This window comes from Syngnathus acus, chromosome 12, assembly GCF_901709675.1.
Source record: "Syngnathus acus chromosome 12, fSynAcu1.2, whole genome shotgun sequence".
In the NCBI taxonomy this organism is placed as follows: domain Eukaryota; kingdom Metazoa; phylum Chordata; class Actinopteri; order Syngnathiformes; family Syngnathidae; genus Syngnathus; species Syngnathus acus.
The window spans coordinates 741814-764431 of record NC_051097.1 but is presented as its reverse complement, the minus strand read 5'-3'; the positions used below and the strand labels follow the sequence as shown (position 1 = coordinate 764431).

Sequence of the window (22618 nt, the reverse complement as noted above, 5' to 3'; positions counted from 1 at the left end):
TCTGGAGTCGCCCACGGTGAGAGGCATCAAGCAGGTGTGGGTATACTTATTGCCCCCCAGCTGGGCGCCTGCACATTGGAGTTCACCCCGGTGAACGAGAGGGTAGCCTCCCTCCGCCTTCGGGTGGGGGGACGGGTCCTGACTGTTGTTTGTGTCTATGCACCAAACGGCAGCTCAGAGTACCCACCTTTGGTGTCCGTGGAGGAGGTGCTGGAGAGCGCTCCTACTGGGGACTCCATTGTTCTACTGGGTGACGTCAATGCTCACGTGGGCAATAACAGTGAGACCTGGAAGGGCGTGATTGGGAGGAACGGCCCCCCCGATCTGAACCCGAGTGGTGTTCTATTATTGGAATTCTGTGCTCGACACGGATTGTCAATAATGAACACCATGTTCAAGCATAAGGGTGTCCATGTGTGCACTTGGCACCAGGACACTCTAGGCCGCGGTTCGATGACCGACTTTGTAGTCGTGTCATCGGATTTGCGGCCGCATGTTCTGGACACTCGGGTGAAGAGAGGGGCGGAGCTGTCAACTAATCACCACCTGGTGGTGGGTTGGCTCCGATGGTGGGGGAAGATGCCGGTCCGACCTGGCAGACCCAAACGCTCTGAGGGTCTGCTGGGAACGTCTGGCAGAATCCCCTGTCAGGAAGAGCTTCAACTCCTACGACCGGCAGAGCTTTTCCTCCGTCCCGGGGGAGGCGGGGGACATTCAGTCCGAGTGGACCATGTTCCGCGCCTCCATTGTTGAGGGAGCCGGCCGGAGCTGTGGCCGTAAAGTCGTTGCTGCCTGTCGTGGCGGCAATCCCCGAACCCGCTGGTGGACACCGGCGGTAAGGGATGCAGTCAAGCTGAAGAAGGAGTCCTGTCGGGCCGTTTTGGCCTGCGGGACTCCAGAGGCAGCTGACAGGTACCGGATGGCCAAGCAGAACGCGGCTTCGGCGGTTGCTGAGGCAAAAACCCGGGCGTGGGAGGAGTTTGGCGAGGCCATGGAGAATGACTTCTGGACGGCTTCGAGGAAATTATGGTCCACCATCCGGCGTCTCAGGAGGGGGAAGCAGTGCACCGTCAACATTGTGTACAGTGGAGATGGCGTGCTGCTGACCTCGACTCGGGACATCGCGAGTCGGTGGGGAGAATACTTCGAAGACCTCCTCAATTCCACTGACATGCCTTCCATTGTGGAAGTAGGGCTTGGAGACTCTGAGGCGGACTCTCCAATCTCTGGGGTCGAAATCACTGAGGTAGTTAAAAAACTCCTCGGTGGCAAGGCCCCGGGGGTGGATGAGATCCGCCCGGAGTTCTTAAAGGCTCTGGATGTTGTGGGGCTGTCATGGCTGACACGCCTCTACAACATTGCGTGGACATCGGGGAAGGTGCCTCTGGATTGGCAGGTTCCCCTCTTTAAGAAGGGGGACCGGAGGATGTGTTCCAATTACAGGGGAATCACACTCCTCAGCCTCCCTGGTAAGGTCTATTCAGGGGTGCTGGAGAGGAGGGTCCGTCGGGAGGTCGAACCTCGGATACTGGAGGAGCAGTGTGGCTTTTGTCCTGGCCGTGGAACAGTGGACCAGCTCTACACCCTCGGCAGGATCCTAGAGGGGTCATGGGAGTCCGCTCAACCAGTCCACATGTGTTTTGTGGACTTGGAGAAGGCGTTCGACCATGTCCCTCGGGAAGTTCTGTGGAGGGTGCTTCGGGAGTACGGGATGCCGAGCGAACTGATAAGGGCGGTTCGGTCCCTGTATAACCGATGCCAGAGTTTGGTCTGCATTCCGGCAGTAAGTCGGATTCGTTCCCAGTGAGGGTTGGACTCCGCCAAGGCTGCCCTTTGTCACCGATTCTGTTCACCATTTTTATGGACAGAATTTCTAGGCGCAGCCGAGGCGTTGAGGGTGTCCGGTTTGGGGACCTCAGCATCGCGTCTCTGCTTTTTGCAGACGACGTGGTGCTGTTGGCTTCTTCAAGCCGTGATCTCCAGCCCTCACTGGAGCGGTTCGCAGCCGAGTGTGAAGCGGTTGGGATGAGGGTCAGCACCTCCAAATCCGAGTCCATGGTCCTCGGTCGGAAATGTGTGGAATGCCCTCTCCTGATCGGGGATGAGATACTGCCCCAAGTGGAGGAGTTCAAGTATCTTGGGGTCTTGTTCACGAGTGAGGGGAGGACGGAGCGCGAGATCGACAGGCGGATCGGTGCAGCGTCGGCAGTAATGCGGACTCTGTACCGGTCCGTCGTGGTAAAGAGAGAGCTGAGCCAAAAGGCAAAGCTCTCAATTTACCGGTCGATTTACGCTCCTACCCTCACCTATGGTCACGAGCTATGGGTCGTAACCGAAAGAACGAGATCCCGGATACAAGCGGCCGAAATGAGTTTCCTCCGCAGGATGTCTGGGCTCTCCCTTAGAGATAGGGTGAGAAGCTCAGTCATCCGGGAGAGACTCGGAGTAGAGTCGCTGCTCCTCCACGGTGAGAGGAGCCAGATGAGGTGGCTCGGGCATCTCATCAGGATGCCTCCTGGACGCCTCCCTGGGGAGGTGTTCCGGGCATGTCCCACCGGTAGGAGACTCCGTTGACGACCCAGGACGCACTGGAGATTCTATGTCTCTCAGCTGGCCTGGGAACGTCTTGGGATCCCCCGGGATGAGCTGGATGAAGTGGCTGGGGAGAGGGAAGTCAGGGAATCCCTCTTAAAGCTGCTGCCCCCGCGACCCGAACCCGGATGAGCAGAAGAAGATGGATGGAATTTCATATCAACTGTAGTGACCTGGTTTTTAATTTTGAAATTCAGTGCATCCTAATTTACAGATCACGCTGCTTTGCCATCCTCACTTGGTGACAAGCTCTGGTTAGTGACCGACCGCTAGAACACATTCATGGATTTAGCATTGTAAAGTGTCTGTTGAAATGCAACATTAAACCTTTTCTGATAATTGAATTCTTTACACAAAGATTTCCAGTTGTAAACCAACATTTATTGAAAGCACTCTGTCGTGAAGCTGTTACACTTACAATAATTAAACTGAAATGGAGACAGACTAGTATTAGGAGCCATTGAGGATAGAGAGAGATGCACACACACAGTAGATAATGATCATTCCTAATGTCAGCCATGCAGTTTCATCAATATTTTTGTTGATAGTTGTGGTATATAGTTGGTTACTGAGCAAAGGATTAGTTCACAAAGAGAGAGCGGGTGAATTCAACAAAGTCAAATGATGATGGCAGCTCACGGCCCTTATTATCAAGGTAGGGCTTCATATGCGAGAGACAATAGTCTGCCTGCTCCTTGGTCAGGTTCTGAAAAGATGGAATAAAAGTATATTAAAGCTTGGAGGCAGTTTACACACACAAGGCTGTCAAAAGAGTGATGAAAACATCTGACCTGGTAGAGCTCTTCTTTAGTAACGTAGGGTTTGTTCTCAGTGCTTAGAGCTCGGAAGGCGCTCTCAATCTCTTCACTGGATTTAACATTTTCTGTCTCACGGCTTATCATGAAGGCCATATACTCTTGTAATGACACATTACCATCCCTGCAATCATAAATCCCTCACAATTAATGATTAATAATGTTAATTCTTAGAATTGCAATATATTGAAATAGCCAAACAACAAAATAATTGCATTAGTATGAATAGTTTTCTGAGCAAATATTGACGACACAATTTTTTTGCAACCCTTCGAGCTCAACACAATGAGGTGTAATGTGCAATACCACACAACTTAGCAAAGTGTGATTGGGTCTACAAGACTACAATGCCGTCTTCGAAACAGTGCTGTAATTGGATCAACAAATCAAAGGCAAAAACACTTGAGAAATCTCATGTTCAGAGAGAGGGCTGCTCAAGATGCATGTAAACACAGCATAAAATCTCTAACAAGTGACAGACCTGTTTGGATCTACAGTGTCGAGTATTGCCTCAAATTCAGGATCAGGTTCACCCTCTTCAACCATGGGTAGGTCATAACCTAGTGAACGCAGGCATGACTTGAACTCCTGGTGGTTTAGACGTCCAGACTTCTCCTTGTCAAAGTGTCTTAAAGACAAGTGTAGATAAGAATGCGTGGTTAGCTGGGGAATCCAGATAACTTCAGCTCAAATCAAACCTACATACTTAAACATCATGCTGAACTCCTTTAGTGCCTCCTCGGTCACCCCAGTAGTGTTCCTGGAAGTATACAGGGGTAAGCTAGTAGCCAGAAAATTAAAATACAGGGGGTCCTCGGTTTTCAACGTCGATCTGTTCCTACGCGGGCGATGTAAACCAAATTTTGGTATAAGTCGGAACAGTAATGAAATGAAACAGTACAGTAATAAAAATAGAGAAAACAATTCCTGTGGTTGGCTTGCAGACTGGAAGGGGCGTTGCAAGAGAGAGAGGACGCAACCGCCCAAAATGGCGTATACCATGTGAGTAACGCTGTCTTCCTCTGTCCACAGCCTCTCTCGCGGTGTATTATTCGGCTGCGCGCACCACACGCGTTACGCATCTTAGGACGTCTTTACGATGCTTACGATACAAAACCGCTTAGGTCGAAAAAAGGCTTTAAATCTAATTCCCTTGCGCGTTACGAATCTTAGGACACCTTTACGATGCTTACGATGCAAAACCGCTGAGGCCGAAAAAAGGCTCTATATATGTGATGAAATACGAAAAAATATAAATACTATAAAAAATATTAAATGAGACGTTTGTAGTAAACACAAAACAGCCTAACCTGAGGACGTCATAAACCAAGGAACCCCTGCATTGTTAAATATCGTGTTGTATTGTACCTTGCTTGTATCTGTTGCTCCAGGTTATGCTGCATCCTCATTCCCAGCTGGTCTAGCTGATCCCATTGCTGAGCCAGACCCACTGTGCTGTGCTCTGTGTACTTGTTGTCCAAGATCAAGGCTTCCTCCATAGCTGCACCCAAGTCTTCAATCTTCTTTAGCTGGCTGCGCATGGCTCGAATTTCCTGGTGTTTACGCTACATAAACGGTACACACGCGCACGCACGCGCACGCACGCACGCACGCACAAAGTAGAGGTTTTTCATTAAGCACACATTTGACACGAATGCGTATGTTCTGGTGCCTTATTTAGCATGTACACAGAATGGAAATCGACCCACAAAATTAAAACGGTGAAGCGGTATGGGTGTCTCAATCCTAGAAGCTAAGTTGTCAGACTTTATATCTGGGAAGCATCACTCAGGACAAAGGAGTCCCATTCGAGAGTCCAGACAAATTACAGCTCAACCTTCAGGCTAATATAGGAACTCGTTTTCCCTCACTCGAGTACAGGTCATCTCCCTTGTCCTTTCCCATGGGCTCCACACCTGAAGTCAGGGCCAAGCAGATCATGTGCTGTGTGAGTGGATGAAAGTGGCCCCATCATGGCTCAAGGCATGAGGCAGTCAAGAGGCCTTCTTGAACGGTTCTGACCTCCACATAGTCACGTTCGCCTTCTAACATGGCTTGGACTCAAAAAGCAGCTTTCTTGAGAGATTGAATGATCTTCCACTTTAGAGCTGTCTCTCTGGAGAGAACGAACCTGAACAGGTGTGGATCTAATTATCACCCCCACCCCCACCCCACCCAGCCATTTGACGCTGCCGGGGCTCAGTCTGGTGGATGAAAGAACCCACCCACTGCCTTTGGGTGGGGGGATGAGTCCTGACTGTTGTTTGTATCTATGCCCCAAAAAGCAGCTCATAATAGTGACTGTTTGTGGAGTACGTGGAGGAGGAGCTGCTGGGCGTCCAGAAAATAATTTGCAATAAATTATGTTGTATAATCTCTTCAAATGCAATGAATGCGTTATGATGATTATGGAGCCAAGGCAGAGGAAATACAAGCTACTCAGAGACCACTCCATAGAACCTGACGATACTGCCGCCCCTTCAGTCTAGTGGTGGCAGCAACTTCATCAGGCATGACTGAAAGATGAATGCAGTAATATACAGAATCATCCTGGATAAAAAACCTGTTCCGGAAGCACTCTTGACTTCAAACGTCATCCTTTACAAAATGATCCTGAGCACACGTCCAACATATCACAGGGGTGGGTTTACGACAACTCTGACTGTGAATGACACTTCTGATTGATTTATACACACACTTTCCTGCATTTCTTATACATTTGATTTGTTTTGCACTATTAATGCATAATGGGTCTTCCAAGCAATAGGAATTTGACATGATTAATTGAATATAATGTTTACCTTAGTGGCCTCCAGCTGAGATTCAAGAGTACCTGACTCTTCCACCATACATGACCTAACACAAAAAATGCATTCACAAAAGTAAGGAAAAGAAGGTGCAGTAATTTCACATTTTTTAACAACCTCCTTTTCAGACATCAACATACAATCCAGGGGCCTAATTGAATTTAAACACAAATCAAGAGTCAATTAAGGTAATCTGACATGACACGTTTTTTGCTTCATAGATATCCCTTAGAAAAAGATAAAACAATACCTGATAATCTGACATGCTATGTTTATCAAATGAAGCAAAAAAAAAAATTCTTCATAGATAAACAATACCATGCCTCAGAAAACTATAACTCCCCCTTGAACTTTTGCCACATTTCATGTTTCAAATATACACTGCTCAAAAAAATTAAAGGAACACTTTGAAAACACATCAGATTTTAATGGTGATTTTTTGGGGGGGGGGATACAGACACCCCAAAAATCAAAGTGAAAAAATGATATGGCAGGCTCATCCTTTTTGCCTAAATTCAATTTCTGCAACTCAAAATTATTTTCAATATCTTGTGTGGCCCCCACGAGCTTGTATGCATGCTTGACAACGTCGCGGCATGCTCCTAATGAGAGCTCCAAATGCCAATCGAGCTCCACGGTGCTGAGCACAGGAAACACTACAGGACGTCGTGCCCTGAGGCCACCCTCGTGAAGTCTGTTTCTGACTGTTTGGGCAGAGACATTCACACCAGTAGCCTGCTGGAGGTCATTCTGTAGGGCTCGGGCAGTGCTCAACCTGTTCCTCCTTGCACAAAGCAGCAGATATCGGTCCTGCTGATGGAATGAGGGCCGTCTACGGCCCTGTCCAGCTCTCTTAGAGTAACTGCCTGTCTCCTGGAATCTCCTCCATGCCCTGGAGATTGTACTGGGAGACACATCAAATCTTCTTGCAACAGCACGCATGGATGTGCCATCCTGGAGGAGTTGGACATTCTGCGCAACTTCAGGAGGATTAAGAAATCGCCTCATGCTCCCAGTCGTGATAATGACTCTAGCTAAAGCCAACACTTGTGGAAAAACAGTTAAAAAAGATCAAGAGGGAGGAAGTTGAAATGGCCTCCACCTGCAAAATCAGTCCTGTTTTGGGGACCATCTCGTTGTTGCCTCTCTGGTGCACCTGTTGTTAATTCCATCAACACCAATGCAGCTGAAACTGATTAACAACCCCCTCTGCCACGTACCTGACCAAAACCTTATCAGAAAAGTCTAATTGAATTCATGCCATACCCTGATAAAAAACTGTTCCTTTAATTTTTTTGAGCTCAAAAAAAATTGAGACTTTTTTTCCCCACAACCATATGACAATTTCATTTAAAAAAATATAATTTTGATATTTACCCATCCAGAAGATATGTTCTGATATGCATTGTAATCCCAAGCAAACAGTGAGGATTCCATCGAGTTGTAGCAGGGAGATAGAGAAAGTGGGAGATGATAAATCAACAAAATATCAAATAGTGAGTGCAGTAAATGGGCATTGATAATGAAGTTGCATATTTTAGCACATTATTTGTCAGCCTTATTTTCATTTATGGTGCTGTACATGCAAATGGGGGCTTGATGGCCATCGGTCATTTCAGGAAAATGTGCTTTTTTTTTTTTAACTGTCATTCTCTCTCCGGCAGGGCCAGTCAAACCACATGACAGCTTCCACCACCACATCCCATTGACAAAAACAATGACATCTTGTCCACCATGGCCAAGCAATTAGTGGTTATTTTTGAGAAGGAGAAGACATTAAAGGTTTGAGGAAAATGTTGAGAAATAACCAAGTGATACCATTTGACTCTGGCACTTTGGTTGAGATTTTCTACATATATAACACATAAAAATGTTCCTTAAAAAACACACCCTTGTCCCCCAACAAAAAAGCTAAAATTTGTCTGGACCCATCACTCAATTTTCAAAACTCTTGGCGTACTCTGGTTGAAATTGTCATTCCAACCGGACATTTTTGACAGAAAGTCATTTTTGACAAATCTTGTCATTTTGCTAATAACGTGTTCCATTCAGATTAAAACAAAGAACACAAGTCACAATGTTAAGCCACTTTAAGAAAAAATGAATTGCTCAAAAATTATTTTACCTGGTCTCCTGCAACCATTGGTGGAAAGCATTTGCATGCTGCGCAAACTCTTGACGCAACTTGTCGTTCTCCTCCTGTCTTCGCTGCTCTTTCTGCAGTTCCAGTTCTCGCTCCTGATTTCATGATAACAGAAAGCTAACATAATGAGTGTTTTTATATCGGGTTTGTAAAAAACAAGGCTAAAAAGCCTGTTAATTTTGACAAATTTGACAAATAATTCACTATTTATTAAATGTAAACTGAATAACATGCAGAAAACCCAAGTTTAATCTCAACATTTTTTAAATCTGAATATTTGTTGACGGTGGGAAGATCCATCGTTAAATTCACAACAAACCATATACGAGCCGTTTTTGTGTTCAGGCCAAAGCCTGGTTTAATGTAGAAACAGCTTTGGTGCCATCTTTGTGCCAAGGAATTATGTTTAAGTTCTGCCAGCAGCCTGCCCCAAGGCAGCTGTGGCTACTTATGCAGTTTACCACCACCACCAGAGTGTGAAATTCGTATAGAGTGCATGCACGGTGAGTGCTGTGAGTATAGAAAAGTGCAATATCAATCTAAATGTAACTAAATTTACATCTATAATACCTTGATTATCTTCTGCAGGTTTCTCCAAGTTTCTTCTAAAGCCTCCATTGTAAACCAGGTGTAGGGGTTGGACACCACCTGGTAATTCTTGATCTGCAGGTCCAGTTCAGCAAGCTGGTTGAAATCTGTCTGGGCTGAGGTCAGTGAGGAGCGGAAGGCCTCATGGGCTTCACGCAGTGCACGAATCTCTTCCAGAGAATTGCACCTCACTGGGTCTGTCAGATCCTCCTCTGCATTCTCAAACCAACTGTTAAACGCTGATGCCTTTTTGGCAAATGTAAGAAACAAGTCCTCAACCTGGGTGGGAACAAACAAAAAAAGAGCTATGACCACTCAACACATCCAACAGACAAACAACAAAATCTTCCACAAAAACAATCCAACTACACACAACCTCTGGCGGTCTCTTTACCTTTCGAAAATGCTCTTGAGACTCCAGAAGCTTCATCTTGCGAGCCTCCGAGTTGGACAGCAATTGGTTCCAACGCTTCATTAAAGCAGCATGACGGGCTTCAATGGCTTTTGCTTGGACATGCTTGGCAGCCAACAACTGGTCTTTCAGAGCTGTGATATTGGTAATGCCCTCCTGCTGGAATGCTTGAAGTCCAGCATCAAATGTCTCCTAAAGATCAACACAGAACAAATCAGACAAGAGAAGGAAACAGTGCAGATGTACATGAAAGGTACAAGTACCTGTTTGGTGAGTAGAGTCTGTACAGAGGACAGGTCTCTGCCATAATCATCAGTTTTAAGGCTGTTCTCTTTCTCTCCTGAATAAATAAACAAATATCACATGCTTGAAGTTCACAAGCCAAGGTGTACATCAACGTCATAAAAGTGGCCACAGTTTTAACTGGAACATGTTGGTAGTAGGGAAACCAAAAGTAAAAATGTACTTCATTCTATTTCATCAGCTGACATGTTCCATGGGCACTATGTACAGGCCATATACAAACCTGATTCGGTTGAAGTTGGGAAATTGTGTAAAATGTAAATTAAAACAAAATACAACGATTTGAAAATCCTTCTCAACCCATATTCAATTGAATACACTACAAAGACAACATATTTAACATTCAAACTGATAAACTTAATTGTTTTTTGCCAAATAATGATTAACTTAGAATTTCATGGCTGCAACGCGTCCAGTAGAAGTTGGGAAAGGTGGCAAAAAATACTGAGAAAGCTGAGAAAAGCTCATCAAACACCTATTTGGAACATCCCACATGTGATCAGGCTAATTGGGAACAGGTGGGTACCATGATTGGGTGTATAAAAGGAGCCTCCCCAAACATGCTCAGTCATTCACAAGCAAGGATGGGGCAAGGTTCACCACTTTGTCCAGAACTGCGTGAGAAAACAGTTGAACAGTTTAAGAACATTTCTCAAAGCAAAATTGCAACGAATTTAGGGATTTCAACATCTACGGTCCATAATATCAACAAAAGGTTCAGAGAATCTGGTGAAATCACTGCACGTAAGCGCCACGGCCGGAAACCAAGACTGAATGACCATGATCTTCGATCCCTCAGACGGCACTGCCCTACAAACCGACATGTGTGTAAAGCAGGGGTGCGCAATACGTCGATCGCGATCGACCGCCAAGCCACTATTGGTCGATCGCGTGATATTATTATTATTATTATTTATTTATTTTCTAATTTTTTTCCGCACTTGACGCGTGTACAAACAACGGCGCTAACAACACAACACAAACACGCGAGCTCGCGAGTTCCCTCCAATTGTCAGAACCCAGTTTTTTCTCTTAAACTTAAGAAAGGGTATGAAAATGAGTGGGGCAGCTGGCCATAGTAAGAAGTATCACTTTCATAGGGAATGGAAGTAGGACTTTTTTTTCACGATGACATATATATATATATATATATATATATATATATATACACATAACATTATTTTTTAGTGGATAGATCTTTGTGACTTGGTCATTTCAAAAGTAGCTCGCGAGCTCAAAAAGTTTGCCCACCCCTGGTGTAAAGGATATCACCAAATGGGCTCAGGAAAACTTCAGAAAACCACTGTAAGTAAATACAGTTCAGTAAGTGCGGGTTAAAACTCTACCATGCAAAGCAAAAGCTATTTATGAACAACATCCAGAAATGCCGCCGGGTTCTCTGGGCCCGAGCTCATGTAAAATGGACTGATGCACAACGGAAAAGTGTTTTGTGGTCTGATGAGTCCACTTTTCAAATTGTTTTTGGAAACACTAGACGTCGTGTCCTCCGGACCAAAGAGGAAGCGGACCATCCGGACTGTTATCAACGTAAAGTTCAAAAGCCAGCATCTGTAATGGTATGGGGGTGCATTAGTTCCCATGGCATGGGTGACTTACATTTCTGTGAAGGCAACATAAATGCTGAAAAGTACATACAGATATCGGAGCAACATATGCTGCCATCCAAGCGACATCTTTTTCATGGACGCCGCTGCTTATTTCAGCAAGATAATGCCAAGTCACATTCTGGACGTGTTACAACAGCGTGGCTTCGAAGTAAAAGAGTCCAGGTTCTCCCCTGGCCCGCTTGCAGTCCAGACCTGTCTCCCATTGAAAATGTGTGGCGCATTATGAAGCGTAGAATACGACAGGGAAGACCCCGGACTGTTGAACAACTGAAGCTGTTCATCAAGCAAGAATGTGAAAGAATTCCACATGAGAAGCGAAGAGAATTAGTCTCCCCTCTTCCAAAACGTTTGAGTGTTATTAAAAGGAAAGGTGATGTAACGAAGAGGTAAACATGCCCTTTCCCAACTTCTACTGCACGTGTTGCAGCCATGAAATTCTAAGTTAATTATTATTTGAAAAATAAAATAAAGTTTATGAGTTTGAGCATTAAATATGTTGTCTTTGTAATGTATTCAATTGAATATAGGTTGAAAAGATTTTCAAATGACTATTTTGTTTTTATTTACATTTTACACAATTTCCCAACTTCAACCGAATCCGGTTTGTAAAAGGATACAATAACACTAATAAAAAGGATAATAACAATAATAATGATAATAATATTTATAATAATAATACCAATATATATAAAATATAGAATACTGTATTTTCCGCACCATAAGGCGCACTAAAAAGCCTTTAATTTTCTCAAAAACCAGAGGCGCGCCTTTTTATAAGGTGCACCATTTGTGTGGAGCGAATTCCAATATCTATAAATGTTGTCGTGTGGCTGCCGCCAGAGTAATATGTGGGCGCAATATCTCTCCTGCGGTGCACACGCAGCGACTTCTCTCTGTCCCGCCCGTACGGTGTTTTGTTCGTTTAATGAGTGTTTGTCCGACAGTTTTATGTGTTTGTCTCGTCGTACTAAGTCGTGCTACAAGTACAGCAGGCAGGTTCTGCTCGACATCGGCAAAAGTGAGTTTTGTGGTGTTCTGGACTTTGATGCGGGGACATTAAGGAGCTCGGACTGCTCCGTCCTGAAACGTCGCCAGACTCGCCTGCTATTCCTCCCCCGGATGGAAAGCGTCGGAAGCGGTGTGCGAGGAAGCAGAAGAGGGGCAAGCGCGGAGGCGTCCGGGCCAGGCTGGCGGCCAACCCGTGCCTTCCATTCTTCTGGCGAATGTTCGATCGCTGGACAACAAGATGGATTACATTCGCCTGCTGAGATCTACGAACCGGACAGTGCGTAACTGCTGTGTGCTCGTGTTCACGTGCCATTGTAAGAGGGGGAAAATCGCGAGGAGGTGGAATATGCGTCTACATCCGTGACGAATGGTGCCGGGACTCTGTAGTGGTATGCAAGCACTGCTCGCCACTGGCGGAGTTTGTGATCATTAAGTGCCGTCCTTTTTACCTGCCGAGGGAATTTACTGCGATTCTGCTAGTCGCGGTATACATCTCGCCTTCCAACATCGAAGGCGACAGGATCGCGGCTCTTAGTGAACTGTACCAGGCTGTCAGTGAACAACAGACGGCGCACCCTGACGGTTTCACCATCTTCGCTGGGGACTTTAATCATGCTAACCTGAAGTCTGTTTTTCCGAGGCTTCACCAGCATGTTAATTTTCCAACACGTGGTGACAGCTTCCTGGACCTGGTCTACTCTACACATAAAGGGGCTTTCAAAGCCGCCCCCCTCCCCCATCTTGGACTTTCTGACCATCTCCCTGTTATGCTTTTGCCCGCATACAGACAAATGGTGAAAGCATCCATGCCGGTTCGCAAGCGGGTACGGATGTGGCCTGAGGGTGCCTCTGATGCGCTTCGTGACTGCTTTGGCACGACTGACTGGGACATGTTTAAGCGGGCGGCCACTTGCAACGATCGGACAGACATAGAGGAGTATACTGACTCTGTTTCTTCTTACATCACGAAGTGCATTGATGATGTGACTCACTCGAAATCCATCGTCACTCGGGCTAACTGGAAGCCATGGCTGACAGGGGCTGTCCTCAGGCTGCTGAGGGTCAGGGACACAGCCTTCAGAGTGGGGGATGAGGCTGGCTTGAGGACAGCGAGGGCCGACCTGTCCCAGGGCATCAAGGAAGCGAAAAGGGCGTTCTCTTGCAAGATTACCGCCCACTTCAAGGACAGCAGGGACGCGCGGAGCCTTTGGCAGGGCATTCAGACCATCACGGACTACAAGCCCGCGCCGCGGAGCTGTGAGGGCGACGTCCATCTGCTCAACGATCTTAACCGCTTCTTTGCTCGCTTCGACGCTCAGAACAGCACTTGCCCGCTGAAGACCACTCCCCCTCCACACGAGCAGCCCCTGTGCCTCTCTGCCGACAGCGTGAGGAGGACGCTTGCCGCTATCAACACCCGTAAGGCGGTGGGCCCTGACAACATCCCAGGTCGGGCGCTGAAGGACTGCGCTGGGGAGCTGATAGGTGTCTTCACGGACATCTTTAACATTTCCCTGCAGCAGGCCATCGTCCCCTCGTGTTTCAAGGCTGCCACCATCGTACCTGTGCCGAGGAAACCTGCTCCGTCCTGCTTCAATGACTACCGCCCCGTGGTACTGACGCCCATCATCATGAAGTGCTTTGAGCGGCTTGTCATGGAGCACATCAGATCCATTCCCCCCCCCACCATAGACCCCTTCCAGTTTGCGTACCGAGCCAAACGGTCCTCTGAGGATGCCATCTGCTCTGCCCTCCACTCGGCCCTCACCCACCTGGAGAGAAGGGACTCGTACGTGAGATTGCTGTTTGTGGACTTCAGTTCTGCCTTCAACACCATTGTGCCACAACGACTCATCTGCAAACTCGACAAGCTGGGCCTCAGTACCTACCTCTGCAACTGGCTACTGGACTTCCTCTGTCAGAAGCCTCAGGTGGTACGTGTTGGCGACAAAATCTCCGCCAGCATCACGCTGAGCACGGGGGCCCCCCAAGGCTGCGTGCTCAGTCCGCTGCTCTTCACCCTGCGGACGCATGACTGCACTGCAACCTACAGCGACAACCGCATAGTAAAGTTTGCTGACGACACGACTCTGGTGGGTCTCATCACCAAGGGCGACGAGACTCAGTACAGGTTGGAGGTTGACCTTCTGACCACGTGGTGCAGGGACAACAACCTCCTGCTGAACGTCAACATGACCAAGGAAATTGTTGTTGACTTCCGGAAGGGTCACACCCAACACCTGCCGCTGACCATCGACGGTACTGTGGTGGAGAGAGTGAGCAGCACCAGATTCCTGGGGGTGCACATCAGTGAGGACCTCTCCTGGTCCGCCAACACCGCATCACTGGCAAAGAAAGCTCAGCGCCGCCTGTACTTCCTGCGGAAACTCAGGCGAGCAAGTGCTCCTCCGGCCGTCATGACTACATTCTACCGTGGCACCATTGAGAGCGTCCTCTCCAGTTGTATCGCTGTCTGGGGTGGTAGCTGCACTGAATACAACATGAAGGCCCTGCAGCGCATAGTGAACACGGCTGGTAAGATTATTGGTGCTTCACTCCCCTCCCTGAAGGACATTTACACCTCCCATCTCACCTGCAAGGCGACCACGATTGTGAGTGATGTGAGTCACCCCGCTCACTCTTTGTTCGAGCTTCTGCCCTCTGGGAAGAGGTACAGGAGCCTGCGCTCCCGTACCACCAGACTCACCGACAGCTTCATTCTCTGGGCTGTTAGGATCCTGAACTCTCTCCCCCCTTCTGCGTAGCGTCCTGTACTTTTGCGCTATATTCAGACTGTCTGCTGTATGCACACTTGCTCCATTTTTGCTCCTCTTATTTATTGTGTTATTTGTTTATTTTTTATTTATTCATCACTCTTATTTATTCATTGTTTGTGCCTTCTTGTTTTTATTTTTTTTGTGTTGTTTACTTGTATGTATATTGTGTACTATGTCTTGTCACCGTGGGATAGTGGGAACGTTATTCCGATCTCTTTGTGTGTCTTGGCATGTGAAGAAATTGACAATAAAGCAGACTTTGACTTTTTTTTTTTACTTTGACTGTATTGTCACTTTGCTCACTCAAAACAATAGCGACTGTTTCTCTTTGCCGATATTTGTCTCTTACATTGTTTTGTTGAAGCGATGGAGGATGTTTTACTTTGAACCAATCAGAGGACATTACATTTACGTAGATCAGGGCAGGAAACCGATCAGAGTAATATGTAATGTGTCCCCCCGCCGCCTTTGATAAATAAACTCTCTCAAATGGCATCGACAGAGACATGCTTACAAGGCACAATTCAAGATTTCTGGAAAGCTGGGATTATTGCCGAAGAGCAACGTGACGAGTTTGACTCCGATGACAAGAGGGAACTTGCCCAACTGTTTGATTCGGATACAGAAGATGAGGACTTTGGTAGGTTTGCGCATGAATATCGATTAACAATCATGTGAGTACAGGACAGTACATGGTTAAATAGTAGAATAAAGTACAACTGAAGTCATCCGACCGAATTCACTGTCTTTCTTCCGTGACTTTTTCTTCCCTGTTTACCGTAAGTTATGGTATGCATGCGCCAATAATGCGGTGCACTCTGTGTGTAGAATAAGTACAGAAAAGCTCAGGCAGTTGAGTCTGTGCCTTTTAACCTGAAGCGCCTCATCACTTTTATCCCATTGCTTGATTGACATACAGGTTAGCCTGTCGGGAGGCAATCACAGTGAACCCCCCCCCCCCCACCGCAGCAGGTTTGGCTGTGCATACACAAGCACAGCACTAAAGCTAACAAGCTAATCAACGCATCAATGCACGCACTCGCTTTTTTCTTTTAAACTAAAGAAAGTTCATGACCATCAAAAATGAGTGGGGTTGCTGGACCAAGTAAGAAGCCAAACTATCACTTTCACCCCATTGCTTGATTGACATACAGGTAAGCCTGTCGCGACATTTAAAAACAACAAAAAAATTTCTATCGGCTAGAATCCATTCCATCGCTTGATTGACATACAGGTAAGCCTATCGAGAGGCAATCACAGTGAACCACACCCCCTCACCGTAGCAAGATCAGCTGCGCATACACAAGCCCGGCACCAAAGCTAATAAGCTAACCTCATTGACTGGGTTGACATTCCCTTTAGCAGAGCTCCATCTAATGCAGTGGTTCCCAAAGTGGGCGGTACCGCCCCCCTGGGGGCGGTGGAAAGATCTGGGGGGGGCGCTGAGGAAGAAAGGGGCGGTAGGGGGGCGGCAGTCGATTTGTACACAACACGCCGCTCTGGCCCAGTCAGATCCGACAGCATAGACTACAAAAGCAAAAGCTCAGGTTTGTAATTTCAAGCTTGTAATGTTCAGAATTTTATCTTATAATAAAAACCGCATTCTGGCGGTCAACATCATCTTGAGTTCAAGTCAACATGAAATTGGGGACTCGCCAGAACGCGCCGTGTTGTGTTGTGTTGAGCTGGTTAGGGCAGTGGTCCCCAACCACCGGGCCGTGGACCGGTACCGGTCCGTGGGTCACTTGGTACCGGGCCGCCAAGCCGCACAGATTTTTTTTTTTTTATCGACGATCAATTAATTCAGGTCAAGACACTCGTCCCGGTCACGTGACATGTTTCCCCAGTCGAGCCCGCAAAGCTAATATGTGGCGAAAGGCTAACTAACCAGGCAGTGAAGCATTCAAAACTGCTTCAACACATGGAGACCAAGCATCCTGCAATAAAAGACAAACCTTAAATCACTTCGGGTGTCATTGTCTCCGATTACGTCTAGATGGGACCGGCTCGTTTCTGAGAAACAAACTCAGTGCTCCCACTAATTCAACGTAATGGTAATGATATTATAAATGTATTATTTATTTATTTATTTATTTATACAAATGTATTATTTATTTATATAAATGCCTTGGGGGGGGCGCTAGGAATTCACTGGGGAGCCAAAGGGGGCGCCAGCCTGCAAAAGTTTGGGAACCACTGATCTAATGGATGCGGAACACAACCCTCATCAACCCCGATTTGATGCAGTAGCTTCTATTCTATGCGCCTTTTAATCCAGTGCGCCCTATATGAAATATTTTCTAAAATATAAAATTCAATGACGGTGCGCCTAATAATCCAGTGTGCCTTGTAGTGCAGAAAATACTGTAATTTTAAAACATAATGCGGGGAGTGGGGAGGGGGGTAGTGGTCAAGGAGCCAAGCGCTATCTAACACATTTCAGATTTTTCACATGGCGGCCCCCTGTAGAAATAAATTGCCCACTATTGCTATGGGCTAGCCTCCATGTTTGAAACACCCGGTTATGTTTCTGCAGGAAAGATACTAAAAAATATATTAAAACAATGACCCAGGTGATAATCAAGTATTTCTTCCCTACCAATCCAAGACTCCACCACATCGGCCTTCCAGTTGAACTGCAGAAAGGCAGAGTTCTCATCCAGCTTTGCCTTCCTCTGAGCAGCTGCCCTATCAAGCTCTGATACTTTGCCTTGGAGAGCTGACATCTTGCAAGTGATACTGTCCACGTGATGGTTGTTCTGTTGAAAACAAGAGCATCCAAATTAAAAGCAGTTTTAAAATGCAGCTTGCTTTACTGGACATTTAACAAATACTACCTTCTTAATGAGATCTTCTCCATTAGCACAAACATCGCTGACTCTGTCTCTGTGCACAGTGAAGTCTGTCTCAAATGCTTCATGTTTTTTAAGCAAGCCCTAATAATGACACATCATGACACTTCAAAAACATATCATTCACTTATACATTTTGACAATGTGAATTAGAAAAACACCTGCACAGCAGCCAGCGTGTCTCCATAGTCTTCACCCCCAACCAAATTTAATTTCTCGTTAATCCATGCTTCTTCTTCTTCCACGTTTGCCACAAATTGTTGGTAATCTAACGATTCCTCCAGCCTCTGACCCCTAGGATGTAGAACATGTTTGTGTACATTGTGTACTTGCATGTGTGCAATTGAACATATTTTTACTTTTACCTCGCTCCAGATAGGTCTTTCAGTTCTTTCCAGTGATCTACAAACTGAGACAGTCTCTGCTGTATCTCCTCCTGACCAATGGTGTTGTCATCAGACAGCTTCTTTCCAGTATCCAGCACAGACTGGGAGAATGCAGATTTGGTTAAGAATGGGTGTCCAAATGACATTGGTAACTAGCTGAACAACTTGCATTAACCAAATATGAATAAAATAATACCAGATGTTAACTCTAAATGCCAAGAATTATTAAAATTGTTCATGAAAATCATGAACAAGCTTCCGAATTTGTTCTCTTTTTGAATTATTTGAAGAGGTATTGAATGGTCTGACGGCATTCTCCTATATATTTCAACTGCTCCAAAAGTCATAATGCGTCATAACTGCCAGTAGATGGTAGTGATGCATCATTTGAGATTTAAGATCCCCTCTGCATACAGTAGGGTAGTTAGGCTTCACTGTAGGTTAATGAAAAGATGTGCTAGCTACAGCTGGCTCTATTTACAGTTTGAATATCATGGGATACTTGTATAAAAGCCTCTAAGAAATTATATTATTGCGCTGTGGTGAGTGTTACAGGCAAGTTCGGCGGAGTTCATGACCAAAAAACTCTGTTGTAGGACATCTGTTATTGGATTTTGGTTGTAGGACATCTGTTATCGGATTTCTGATATCCATTATGCGTTATTTATTATCGACCATCAATCTGTGCACCTGTAAATCTGGAATTACCATCTAAACCTTGAGTAAAGATACCCAATCCATCAATCCATTGCATCCTGTATTCTGACCTGATCCTGTACACTGTATACATTCTAACAATACTTATGAGTAATTTTGCAACTTTCAGCAGTAAAAAGTTCATATTTTATCTTTAATGAAGTGGATGGATAACGTCATTATTTTCAGCGCGTGAACGTTGGGTGAGCCGTGATTGTAACCTGAGCCGTGATTGTAACCTGAGCCCTCATCACATCAGATATCATTTTCAGTCTACTGCAAGTGGCAAAATTAATTTTTAAAGGTGTTAATTGTACATGAAAAATAAAGTGATCAAATTCACTACAGAAAATATATTAACTTTTTGCACAATTAATCATCCCATTAAGTCTGGTCATTGTAGTGTATTTGATTAAATATAGGTTGAAAAGGATTTTCAAATAACTGAATTCTATTTTTACTTAGGCTTTATACATCATATATTGCTTACCTTAATGGCTGGCTCATGGGCTCCCAGTTCAGCCTCAAGCCTCTTGTGTTTCTTCCTCAGATTTTGTACTCCAGTCAAGTCTCGGCCATAGTCTTCTGAACTTACAAGCAATTTCTTCTCTCTATATAAGGTTTGGATATTAATACACTGAGCCAATGCAACGTTATCTTCAAATAAAAAAACAACCTAAAACAGCAATTTGACTTGATTAAAACGGTTCACATTTCAACTTATTAAAAAAAAAAAATAGACCTCTATAAGTATAGAAATAAAAAGTTATTTACTGTAAAGCAACAATTACTCAATACCCAGAGAGATGTTAGGTCCTAACCGAGGTCATAACAATGCTTTTCTGACATGGCATGTTTGCGGAGTTTAATGGGTATTATTTGATATCCCCTCCTTATTTTAGTCACCCCATGGAATGTTGTTTCCTGCTATACATGGGTTGATAGGTACTGCAAGTAATTCCAAGTGACATCACAAAAGCATATTATGGAAAAGGTAAGCATATTATCAGAATTACTTTGAATTGGTGTGCGTTTGCGTAGCAGCCTGACTTGATGCCTTTTTTAAAATACAGGAATGAGAACGGCAAATGAAAAAAAAACACTGAAAAGTAGCCGGTGTCTGGGGGCCGCATGCTTTGGCCCCTCATTGGGGGGGCCTATGCCCCCCCCAACTTGCCGCAAGGGGCCAGGGGCCGCAGCCCCCCCCCAATGGGGGCAGCAGTGGGCCAGGGGCCTGTGCCCCATTGGGGGTTGCAGGGGCCACAGGCCCCTATTGGGGGCAACAGGGCCCACAGGCCCGCATTGGGGGCCGCAGGGGGCCAGGGGCAATGCCCCGGAGGGGGCTCAGGGGGAAAAGCTCCCTGGAAACTCCTGGATTTTGGCAGTACAGCAACCCCAAAACCATTAATTTCATCAATTTCAATTCACTCAATTTCAACAGTTTTGTTAAAAAAATATTCCTGCTTGGTGGGCTACCAAGGTGAATATAATAAGTCAAGCCTCGGTTTTCGACCACAATCCGTTCCAGAAGGCGGTTCGAGAAGCGAATCGGTCGAATTCCGAATCTATTTTTCCCATTACAAATAATGGATTTTTTTTTAATCCGTTCCAAGACTTTCTTAAGCATTTTTTCATTTGCACATTTTTGTCTGATCGCGCAACTGCAGCGCACTGCCAAACGCGCAACCGCAGCGCGTCGTCGACCGCGCAACTGCACCGCGCTGATCGCATTATTGTGACAGAGCCGTCGCTGAAATTTAGAAAATATTTTTAAAGTCCTGATGTACTTTCCAAAATTTAAGTGGACCTCAGTCCGCACGGAGCTTAATTTAGTCCGATCGCGCAACCGCAGCGCGCCGGGCGCTCACTGTCGCATTGCTTTAAGAGCATCTTTGTGTTCCGAGTTGGAAGATGACGCTGCTCTCGAGCCATGCCCATCTGAAGCAGTTCCTGATCCCGTTCGACTTGTCTACTTCCCTGGCACGATCCACGTCTTTTTTCTCTAAAACGTTCACCATGCTGGCTAAAACCTTTGCTAATTAGGCAAATGAGTAGGCAAATTATGTGATGAAAGTAGCGCCAAAATGCTGCCCAAAATAAGGCGGCTGTTGTCGCAATACTGCTGGCAGCCCCCCCCCCCCCCTTATAAAAAAAATTTTCTCAACAGATCTACACGATTCACGAAAATGATACTCCCGACGGAAAAAAACACGGAAATCCGCGGATCCGCGGAAGATTCTCATTCCTGAAAATAAGTTTTCAGGCTAATGCTTAGATCAAAAGTCCTTATATAAACACGAAATGTAAATGGGTTTAAATAATATTCAAGTGATCTACCTGTGTTTTGTATAATTGGGGTACAAAGAAAACTCAACTGAAGTGAAAAGTGGGCACTCTTACTTGATCCAAGACTCCTCATCATCCAGGTCCCTGAAGAACTGATGCAGGCGGTGAGACTCGTTGAGTTTTCCATGGCGGCTGGCTGCCATGTTCTGTATTTTGATGAAACGACCATTGACTGCACCACGCTTGTCCTTCACTTGAGAGGTATCAAATGCATTGCTGACCATCAGACTGTCAGCCTGCCCATTCAGATCCTTCAGACGATCCTGATAAGAGATCGACATTAGGCGTGTACAAGACCTTGAATTAAAAATACTGAAAAACCTGAACATTTTATATTGATTTACTAGAATGGTCTATCAAAATTCAACTACAAACCAAAACTACAACTTTTCACTTTCACTGTACGTGTCCTGGAGTCTAAAAACTGGGGCAAAACATTTTTATTTACAGTGGCGTGCAAAGGTTTGGGCAGCCTTGTTAAATTTCATGATTATCCTTTATAAATCATTAATTGTTTGGATAAAAAATTAAATATATCCTAGAGGGAAAAACACAAGTGATATTTGAGAATTGAAATGAAGTTTAGATGATTTACAGAAAATGCGCAATAATTGGTTAAACACAATTGGATCATACAGTGCCTTGCGAAAGTATTCGGCCCCCTTGAACCTTTCAACATTTCGCGACATTTCAGGCTTCAAACATAAAGATATAAAAGTTTAATTTTTTGTCAAGAATCAACAAGTGGGACACAATCGTGAAGTGGAACAAAATTTATTGGATAATTTAAACTTTTTAACAAATAAAAAACTGAAAAGTGGGGCGTGCAATATTATTCGGCCCCCTTGCGCTAATACTTTGTAGCGCCACCTTTTGCTGCAATTACAGCTGCAAGTCGCTTGGGGTATGTCTCTATCAGTTTTGCACATCGAGAGACTGGAATTCTTGCCCATTCTTCCTTGCAAAACAGCTCGAGCTCAGTGAGGTTGGATGGAGAGCGTTTGTGAACAGCAGTCTTCAGCTCTTTCCACAGATTCTCGATTGGATTCAGGTCTGGACTTTGACTTGGCCATTCTAACACCTGGATACGTCTATTTGTGAACCATTCCATTGTAGATTTGGCTTTATGTTTTGGATCATTGTCCTGTTGGAAGATAAATCTCCGTCCCAGTCTCAGGTCTTTTGCAGACTCCAACAGGTTTTCTTCCAGAATGGTCCTGTATTTGGCTCCATCCATCTTCCCATCAATTTTAGCCATCTTCCCT

At 45.4% G+C, this 22618-nt stretch overlaps 1 protein-coding gene and 1 long non-coding RNA gene across 10 annotated transcripts in view; one reads left to right on the top strand and one right to left on the bottom strand.

Moving 5' to 3' along the window:
• LOC119131444 overlaps positions 1–22618 on the top strand; it is a 546859-nt gene that overhangs the window by 502229 nt on the left and 22012 nt on the right. The gene's annotated exons all lie outside the window — the stretch shown is intronic.
• The window catches only part of sptan1 (spectrin alpha, non-erythrocytic 1), a 106172-nt gene continuing 86505 nt past the window's right edge, over positions 2952–22618 (bottom strand). For all 9 annotated transcript variants that reach the window (XM_037265766.1, XM_037265768.1, XM_037265770.1 and 6 more), the window contains 17 exons: positions 21408–21616; positions 19498–19618; positions 18291–18412; positions 18087–18219; positions 17911–18009; positions 17673–17832; positions 9621–9697; positions 9340–9549; positions 8928–9224; positions 8340–8452; positions 7592–7609; positions 6209–6263; positions 4776–4972; positions 4114–4167; positions 3889–4035; positions 3384–3531; positions 2952–3298 (listed from right to left, as the gene is read on the bottom strand). In XM_037265766.1, coding sequence (XP_037121661.1) covers positions 3173–3298; positions 3384–3531; positions 3889–4035; positions 4114–4167; positions 4776–4972; positions 6209–6263; positions 7592–7609; positions 8340–8452; positions 8928–9224; positions 9340–9549; positions 9621–9697; positions 17673–17832; positions 17911–18009; positions 18087–18219; positions 18291–18412; positions 19498–19618; positions 21408–21616 — 2286 coding nt within the window. In that variant the 3' untranslated portion in view covers positions 2952–3172. The remainder of the gene's footprint in view (positions 3299–3383; positions 3532–3888; positions 4036–4113; positions 4168–4775; positions 4973–6208; positions 6264–7591; positions 7610–8339; positions 8453–8927; positions 9225–9339; positions 9550–9620; positions 9698–17672; positions 17833–17910; positions 18010–18086; positions 18220–18290; positions 18413–19497; positions 19619–21407; positions 21617–22618) is intronic.